Consider the following 9,712-nt stretch of genomic DNA (forward strand, 5'->3'; position numbering starts at 1 on the left):
CAACTATTGTAACATAGGCCTACATTGCATTACAAAACAATCACAATTTACTCTTCACTATACAATTTTAGAGGTATAAAATACTTCCCTTACCCTAGCTGTGATTGGTAAAAATACAGGTCTCCTCTTTGAAAAGCCATTTCAACATTTTCGATCAGACCAAAATGTTTTTATTTACTATTAACTAACTTACTTGCACTTTCCCAATCAAATCATTTAGGTGCCTGCAGAAACAGGGCAGTCTGATTAGGTCATAGCCTACCATACATTTCACTGTGGAGACGCCGCCAGGCGGTCATTACCTGTAACAGCACGTCTAGGCGTGGCTATTGGGCTAATGATTACAGTATATTCTTGGCAGTTACCTGAACGCAACAAGATTAAAGGACGCTGCTGTGAGTACTGTCAAAACCACATTCTTAAATCATTTGTCGCCTCTATTTATTTATTTTTTACAAGTTTTCAACATAATGTCTGTGTGTTTGTTTCAGGGCGGCGTCTACTTTAATCTACATAAAAGGTACGTCTTAATCAGAGCATTAATTTTGGAGCATGCACCTGCTCCCTTGTTTATCGCAGGTGTGGATAAATGCTCCTTTGACTATAATATCACACAGACATCAGCATTGATATAAAAGACAACAGAGGGCAAACAATGGATTTTGTTTGACCTTGTTAAGAATATAAAGTAAATCAATTGAAAAATAGTATTCCTATGTGTGTCGTGTGATCTTCAAAATGACCTTGCTTGATATGGCTGAGAGATGACTTCATCCCTTTGTTGTGACGACTAGATAACCTACATAGACTAGACTGCATATACGATTCAGTTTATTGTCATTTTGTTGTGTACTTGCATATAAGCCTACATAAAAAAAGAGGAACAAAGAAATGTTGTTCCTCCATGCCCATTGCAGTGCAACAAAAATATTTAAAAAGAAAATACATACAAAACTAAAACTGGTAGGCTACTACTAAAACCATAATATAAAACTATATGTAATACCACTAAAATATTAACCATATATAACTATTACAAAATAATCAAAGATGATTCTAATACAGCCCTGTTATGAACGTGCAGTTTAGATTTTAAAGCCATTAACTGCCAACTATTTGTGCATGGACCAATACCAACTAACTCAGAGATAAATAACCTTTCAGTGACTGAGTGTACATGCAGCTGGTAAGTTATAGTTAAGTTAAGTTTCAATAATTAGGTTTTACCAATAATTATTTTGGCTACTGGTATTGTTTTGCTGGATGGAAGAAAAGGCAGTTTGGTTGATTTGAGTTATGTAAATAAACGCTGCATTTGCATTCAGCCCTCCTCCAGCACCCGAGCTCAGGTGACACAGGAACAGGTTTGGTGACAGACAGTAGAGAGAGAACAAGTTTAAAGCTAATGGACGGATCATTGAAATAAATACACAGTAAAATCCTCGGTGTTAAGTTATCCTTTTATAACTCAATCATTGGTTACATATTTGTACACATTCTCTGGGTTCCATTAAAGCTGCAATTTCTAACTTTCTGGTCCTCCTCAATGGGATTCAAAGTTTGAACCCAGGTCTCCCTCGTGGGAGACCAAAAGGTCTATACCGCTGAGCCAAAACAGCATCTGCACATGGACAGGAGAGATATTGGGCTGATTATGAGCTCCAGGCAATACTACAGTACTTGTCAACCAGTATTTGTCCTACATGACACCAGGGTCTAAATGCCTCAATGGAAGAGTACACCAGGGAGACAACCAACAAGCTCTGCAGATGTACTACTAGTTATATTGTATTAACACATACTCTACTATACAGATTGGTTTAAAATAACAATTTAGTCATTAAAATAAGTTTATGCAGTTGTACTAGTGATGTGATCTCAGACAGAGGAATACAAATTAAAAACAAGCCAATCATAACTTATGTTCAGGCCAAGCCAGGTGATTTCTTAGTTGTTGGTTTTTGTTTTTAACGTGATCTCAGACAAGGAAATGTCAAGCCTGGCAAGTGAATCCAACAATAGATGATGTCATGTTTCTCAACTGTCTCCCCGGTAACACACCCACCACCTATCCTGGTCACATGACCCACTATTTACACAGGTAAGGTTAGGAGCGTTTAATAGGAGGAGTCATGCTAGGATAACAAACACAAACTGGTGCACAGCACACACACACACACACACACACACACACACACACACACACACACACACACACACACACACACACACACACACACACACACACACACACACACACACACACACACACACACACACACACACACACACACACACACACACACACACACACACACACACACACACACACACACACACACACACAGTTCCATACAAAATACATTAAAATCTCGTGAGGACCAAGAATATGGTCCTCACAAATAATGTCTATTTCTCAAATTCTACTATACTTGTCAGGACATTTGGCTCTCGAAATACACAGTTTTTAATTAATGAACACTTGCATCCCTATTCTTGGCATGTTCAAAATAGGCAAACATTCTGCAAAACGGGTGAACATTTAACGGAAACAGCAGATCTACAAGCTCAATCTGTATGGTTACGGTAGAAGTATGTTAATGCAATATATAACTACCATAACTATGCTGGCTGGAGTTGGTATCCCAGTACCTACTCTTCCATTGAAACATTCAGATCCTATGGCCAGGTATGAGTACTATAATGGCTGACAAGACGTATTGTATGAAATGCAAAGGGAAATATATCACCTTCCCAAACAATCTCTGTTATAGCTCAAGAGTAGAAATAATTATTGGCTCTTGTGCGGGTGATCCGGAGTTTGAATCCCGTGTAGGAAAGAAAAGTTAGAGATTGGAGCTTTCACTCTTCCAGACAATTTCGACTTGTTAATTAATAAGTAATTTTCACGATAATTATTGTCTGCCCGCTGTCACCAGTAAACAAGATGGTGGGACAAGCAAGTGAGCCAAGCAGTGTCAAGTCCCTCCAGGCTGGCCCGGACGGGGATGACACCAGCAGCAGGTCTGATGTGAACGTCAGGTAAATATAGGGCCAGATCGTATCACTTTTAATATTGTTATCATAATCATTGACTTAAATATAATAATGAACTGTGAAACATAAAATCAAAATGTTTGATTAATTTTGATTAATTTAACTTATTCACTGAACAAGAGATCTCATACATCCCCACCCCTTTAGGATCAATGACAGAGTGGCTCGAGCCATTGGTCGCCAGTTGGCAGAAATAGGAGACCGGCTGGACCGGGACTGGGCCAGCAGACTGCAGAACCAGTGGCCCACAGCTGTCCATATACCAAGATTCGCCCAAACACTGAGAAGGACCTTCTATCGGTATGCTGAACATAACATAGCCGTCTCCATTGGCATGCATAATGTATTTCACTACAAATCCCTGAAATCCTTTCGATTCAATTAAGGGTGTAACAGTTAATCAAAAAGATTCTTAATGAAGATAATCTATTTTCAATGTTTTAAGATCTTCCAGGGAGATCCATCACCAGGGACTCCATGGTCTGTCTGCTGTGGTGAAGGCCTGGCTAGCAGCCACCACGCATGGGCAGGGGATCCTCAGAGCAGAGGCCTGGACAGGCTGGGTAAAACATCAGTTATTCTACCAGTTCTTTGGTGGTTTTACCCGTTTGCTGTAGGGCTGTCCACTCATGCTACATTTGTTTTTTGATTAGTATTTTTTCAATGCTGAATGAATTATTTCTTGACAAATGATGAGCACATCTCTTCTACATTAGATATAACCCTTTAATTCTAGAAGTCTCCCGGCCAACAGGCAATACGTTAATTAACATTATAATGTTCAGTTCATCTCAACATCAACGTGAAAAAGCTGGAGGATTGTATGCAACAAACACAATGTCACACATTTGTCTATTGGTCACAAAATCTTAGGATTGTTATAGTTGACCATGACTGTCTTTAGTTGAGGACAGCCCATGTTTATAATAAATATAACATACTACAGAAAAATACAATATACAAATTATGATGCAACTTTTCCCCACAGGTGTCTAGTATTACCTACACTGGCTGGACCACAGGGATAATTGTGACTGTGGCACTGGTTGCCACCCCAGCCATTTGCACTGCATTATGGGTCGAGTGGAAAGGCTAGCAGGCCATAAGCGGGTCTTTTGGTCATAACATTGAAATTGTGTGCAAAATGGTGATTCTTTTTTTAAATGGATTTTTTTCAGTTTCTCTTTTTATAATAATTTAATGAGTGGTGTTGAATATTAAAGATTGTGATACACTTATTGATTATTAATTCATATTTTGGGCATGTCATTATTAAAAGGTTTTTGAAAATATCAGTGCTACAAGTAGAGGTTGAAGATAATCTATTTTAATAAATCTTTAAATAGCGCTTTATGTCAACCACAAAAATCCTGTGCATAACATTATGATGGTTCACTGTTGTTTTGTTGTTCTAAGTTTAAAAGTGCATGTTTCTAAGACACATTTTCTGTCCAGCAGAGTTTTGTAACTTTCTTTTTGCCATAAAGGGAGCTGGACTTTCTATTCGATATTGGAAAATGCCTCATGTGGTGAAAATAAATTGAATTAAAAGAAAATATTGTCTCATTCATACATCCATTTAATTATAAAATAATATGAGCAAGAGCATGAATATCCTTTCAATAGCCAGTCAGTGCTTTTCAGTAATTCAGCTCCCCCTGGTTAATAGCGAGAGCCCAATAAGTCTCCCTGTGTGCTGTCCAAAGCCATCGCCAGTTTCGCCACACAGAAACCGTGGGGCAGTAGAAGTGCTTATGTCCCTGCAAATTACCTCTGGGTCTGTCTTCGCTCAATTTAGCAGAATTAACATCTAAATGCACACAAACACTATGGAGAAATTGATAATTGTGCACTTCGGTGTGATTGCCCCCTTGGTCAGTTATTCCGCTCTGTGAGAGTCCATTCAGCATCAGTGTGATCCTCGTCATCGGTCACGTCCACATGTGTGTAGTTCTTGTAGGCCTTCAAGTTGCACTTCTGCAGCATGGTGCCGAGCTGCTTCCCGGGGCCGAGCTCGTAGGTGCGAGGAAATGACTGACCCTGGCTCCGCTCGTAGATTTCGTGTAGAGTCTGCTCCCATTTCACCGGGGAAACCAACTGCTTCACCAGCTGTTTGCGCACGTGGTCTTCGTGCATGTAGCGCTTGCCATCCACGTTGGAGTACACGTTTATCTCCGGTCGACGCACCTGAATAGATTTGTGGCAAGAGAGGGAGACAGAAAACGTTATGAATGGAATCACACTTATAACAGTATCTCACAAACAGTGGTGTGATTTCTAAGATGTACATAACCCTAGTACAAGACAAGTCTCACGTCATTCATAAAATTATATTCACCATAATGTCCGGGTAGCTCAGTCGGTAGAGCACTCGCCTTTCGACCGCAAAGTCATGGGTTCGACTACTTTGATCCCAGGCACATTTATATTTTTGAAAGACTCTAAATATGTTTACTCATTCAAAGACATATATGTGCATATATTGGAGGAGTGGAGATACTGACCTCCACTTGTCTGAGGACCTCTCTGAGGGGTTGGATGGCTGGCTGCATCAGCTCTGTGTGGAACGCTCCACTCACTGCCAGAGGCTTTGTCCTCATGAAATGGAGCTTCCGAGAGTTCTTCTGGAGGAAGTCCAGTGCCTGGGAGATGGAAAAGAACATTACTAACTGAGATGATGAGAATAGTTTTCCCCTGAACATGGCCAACGGTGTGAACATGTAGATCTGATATTTTCTTTTTAAATAAGCGTAAAACAAAGTTTGAAATAATTTGTGATTTTGGTTTGAAGTCGTATTGCCCAGCCCTACTCTGTACCTCTTTGTGTCCAGCGATGACCCTGCCGTCAGGGAAGAGGAAGTTGGCCACCCTGCAGACAGGCTCCTGGATGTCCAGGCTCTTGCAATGCTCCTTAGCCTGCAGGCATGCGTAATTGTACTGGGCCTGCGGTCGACCAATCACCGACAGCATGCCACTGGGGGTGAGCTCTGATGCTTTCTGCATGGCCTCTGCTCGGACCTTCACTGCATACAGAGCTGAAGGACATGGATGGGGTAGATGAGTGGTGCTCTACTCTGAACCAATAGCATATTTCGAACAAATCACTTACAGCACCTGTAATGATGGTAACATATGATAGGATGCATTTCTAGGCTTAGTACTTGGTAATACCTTCTGTAAAGTCCATTGCACCAGAGAAGACCAGGGCAGCAAAATCTCCAACACTGAATCCTGCGGCAGCAACACAAGACTCAATGGCCTGCAGGTACAAGTATATACAACATATGATTAGGCTGCTCAACAAACGGCAGGAAAACAAGAGCCCTGCTTCAGTGCTGCGGCTGCCATGTCCAGCTTGTCTCACTGGTACTAAAAAGAACCCATCAGTCGTTTGGCCCCTTCCTACATTATACCTATCTATGTCTATACACTGACAAGTTCTTTTGATTGTATGCTCCTTTAGCATCATGATTGTATGATATGTTATCGTACAGTGGTACGATTATACAATGATCCTAACTTAAAGGGTAACACAAAAAGCCTTGGCGGTGTGTTTCCATTGTGGTCCTATGCTGCTCCCAACTAGTGTATCTATATTTTATGTAGTTTCTTTTTTATTTAATTTTTAGAAAAAGCATTGTTGGAGAATGTGTCACACTATACTATGTTATGCTTATGCAAAGAGCAGGAGGTCCTTATAAACAAATGTGGGAAGCCCTGCTTCACTTCACCATTATACCTGGGGTTTTACATGGTTGAGTCTCTCCACCGCGGCCAGGGAGGTGACGAACACCGCGGGCTGGCAGTGGACCGTCTTCGCCAGGTCTTCGTGGGGTCCGTGGAGGCACAGCGACAGCAGGTCGTAGCCCAGGACCTTCTCCGCCGCGGAGAACATCTCCCTGACCTTCCCGTACCGCAGCATCCCTCTGCCCATGCCCACGAACTGGCTGCCCTGCCCGGGGAACAGGAACACCGAGCGCTGGTCGGCGGGTTTCCTGGTCCGAGGGCCGCCGCCCTCTCCCTTTCCTCCGCGCTCCTCTGAGGCGTCGCTGTCCGGGTCGGGAGCCGCGGGTTCGGGCTGGCGTTGTGGTCGCGTCCCGGTAGTGGTCCCATCCTGGCTGGAACTGGAAGACAGCCTCCTACAACACAGTGACGCGACCACCTGCCCTCTACAAGATATTCTCAACATGTTATCTAGACACTAGACTCTAGTCTAGATTATATACACACACGTCACGACACGTGGGTTCATGTCTCCACGAACAAAGGAGAAAAATCCAGTTTAATTATTGGAAGTCCGAAGTGAATGCTGCCTCGCAAGATTTCATTTCACTCATCCCTCAGCATGATCGCTCAAGGGTGGCGCCATGTTTCTTTTTCTTCTTCTTGAATCTTGTTGTTTTTCTTCTTCTTTGTCCAGTTTATTGGTGCTTTACCGCCACCTTCTGCATCGGAGTATGGATAGTTTAGAATTTAGAAGCCTAGGAATAGGAAATTCCACAGTTAAAATCCCACAACAGAAAACAAGAAAAGGCAATACATTTAAAAACACACCAAAAATAATTTGGTGGTAGGCCTATCTAAAAAATAAATATATTTTGACGTGCTTCTGTATTTGCCTAATAGCGATAGTTGAAGGCAAGCCCTACAGTTTTCTGAACTGTCCACAGCCCTCATATGAGACAGGAATAGGATTGTTTTTTGAGTGGTGTAAACCACTCCTACAACTGGCTTTGTTAGTTTACGTGTCTGTTCGTACCAAAAAATGAGCATGGTTGCTATGGTCACCCAGTTCACACGGGTGTGATTTCATTACGTCAGACATTACGTCAGACCACAGCTGATCAGTCTATATAAGACCTTACACCACTCAGTTCACACGGGTGTGATTTTTTTTATATGCAGGACCTTTTACGTGTACATTTTTTTTTTTTACTAAAATAATTAATTTACTAAAGTAAATAATAACAACAATAATAATAATAATAATAAAAGCTGTATACACTTATTCCACTATAATGACAAGGCCAGGGACTTTGCACCATGTGTGACTTGAGGACAATTAAAGAGCTGTGAACTGGTGAAGTAATTTTACAACCTTGGCAGGAATTCAAAGGTTGAAGTTTTCATGTTGACAGCATAGCATATACAGGTAGATAGAGGACCAGCGTTACATACACTCAGCCTGGTAAGTTTCTTTGAAATGGATTACAATTTTACTGAAATGTAGGCTATAATCACAATCACTGGCCAAAGAAAAGAGTAGGCCTAACTTTTTCAAATGATTTGGCTGCATTCTACTTGTTACTTTCATGTTTACCATTTTCAATGGAAACAAGCCATAGCCATTCTTGGGTTTAAAATCCTCTTAGCAGACCTTGTATTGAACTGTACTTTCCTGTAGTCCGGCAGCCGAGGTGGACGGGTGGGAAATTAGTCTTTTTTATTGACCTAAAATATTGTCTATATACATACATTCATGAATCCACTTGCTGACCGGCTGTCAGTATTGAGCAATTTCTTTTATAGGCAGGGTTTCTTAAGTTGTGACCCTACCATTAACATTACATCCTATGGCAGGCAAAATTGGCAAAAATGTCAAACTTTCCTTTTGCTTTAAGTAGCACGTGACATGTCAAACTAGGGGGTTTTCACGATTCTGAATCCATTCAAAGCAGTTTTGCACAAAATACACTCCTTGGGCTAAAAACAGCCACAGCCACTTGCCCATATGTGCCCAAAATGTGCTGACCTTATCACATTTGTGCTGACCTCATCACATTTGTCATGACGTCTATGGCCGTTTCCGTTTTTAGCCCAAGGAGTGTTTTTAGCCCAAGGAGTGTTTTAATGCTTGGAATGCTAGGGATTCAGAATCATGAAAACCCCCTAGTTTGACATGTCACATGCAACTTAAAGCAAAAGGAAAGTTTGCCATTTTTGTCAATTTTGCCTGCCATAGGCTATAGATGTTAATGGTAGCGTCACAAGAAACGAAAAAAGTAGCCTACAGACATGCACAAATTGCACATCCAACCCAAACTTGGGCAGGTGCTGAGCGGTGAGAAGTACACAAAGATGAAAAATCACACCTGTGTGAAGTAAGTTGTGCAACTCAGTGTGGGGGTCCCCGGAACTTCCAGACCCGCAGGAACGCGTCCAGGGTGCCGGCCCGGTTCCGGCGAGCCGCCCCGCGTCCGAAACGCACCCTGCAGGGGGTCCCTCTACTGTACTGTACTGTACAGTGACACTTGGTTTTGAAAACCAACCAAATGCACAGCATCGGAGCCTTAGAGTATATATAATCTAAGGCTCCGATGCTGTGATAAGTGCCTTGCACAATAAAATGACTGCATGTGTTTAGGCCAATAAAAAAGACTATAGGCCTATACCAAATTTCCCACTGTCGGCTGCCGGATTACTGTGCATTGTTTTAAACTGCCAATCTGAGAACCCATCGGAAAAAATAAAGGAAAAACGTGCACCCTCTTTTCCTTTGAATTTACAAGTCAACAGTCTGTCTATATAGCAAGAGTTGAGTTGAGTACAGTGTACAGTTTTAATCTCTTGTGTCAGACTATTACATTTTGCTTTTGGGCAGGCAAGATGTGTTAATTGTCGTCCCCCCGCGCACAATCAGTAGCACTAAAGGTTT

General features: G+C 41.7%; 2 protein-coding genes across 3 annotated transcripts; one reads left to right on the forward strand and one right to left on the reverse strand.

Annotated features, from left to right (window-relative positions):
- Positions 1–299: 299 nt before the first annotated feature.
- On the forward strand, positions 300–4,560 carry bik (BCL2 interacting killer). 2 transcript variants are annotated; one of them, XM_079493852.1, is made up of 6 exons: positions 300–395; positions 492–520; positions 2,940–3,042; positions 3,205–3,357; positions 3,503–3,620; positions 4,046–4,560. In XM_079493852.1, the coding sequence occupies exons 3-6, from the start codon at positions 2,948–2,950 to the stop codon at positions 4,151–4,153; spliced, it is 474 nt and encodes a 157-aa protein (XP_079349978.1). In that variant the 5' UTR covers positions 300–395; positions 492–520; positions 2,940–2,947; the 3' UTR covers positions 4,154–4,560. The 2 variants fall into 2 exon arrangements, with proteins under 2 accessions (XP_079349978.1, XP_079349979.1); XM_079493853.1 differs by having other exon boundaries at positions 301–395; positions 3,512–3,620.
- Positions 4,561–4,613: 53 nt separating this feature from the next.
- Positions 4,614–7,455, reverse strand: mcat (malonyl CoA:ACP acyltransferase (mitochondrial)). The gene is made up of 5 exons (XM_079493851.1): positions 6,797–7,455; positions 6,229–6,316; positions 5,875–6,092; positions 5,562–5,699; positions 4,614–5,244 (listed from the first exon to the last, which is right to left on the reverse strand). The coding sequence occupies exons 1-5, from the start codon at positions 7,244–7,246 to the stop codon at positions 4,933–4,935; spliced, it is 1,206 nt and encodes a 401-aa protein (XP_079349977.1). The 5' UTR covers positions 7,247–7,455; the 3' UTR covers positions 4,614–4,932.
- Positions 7,456–9,712: the final 2,257 nt, after the last annotated feature.

Source organism: Electrona antarctica, assembly GCF_951216825.1.
Source record: "Electrona antarctica genome assembly, chromosome: 23".
Lineage (NCBI taxonomy): Eukaryota > Metazoa > Chordata > Actinopteri > Myctophiformes > Myctophidae > Electrona > Electrona antarctica.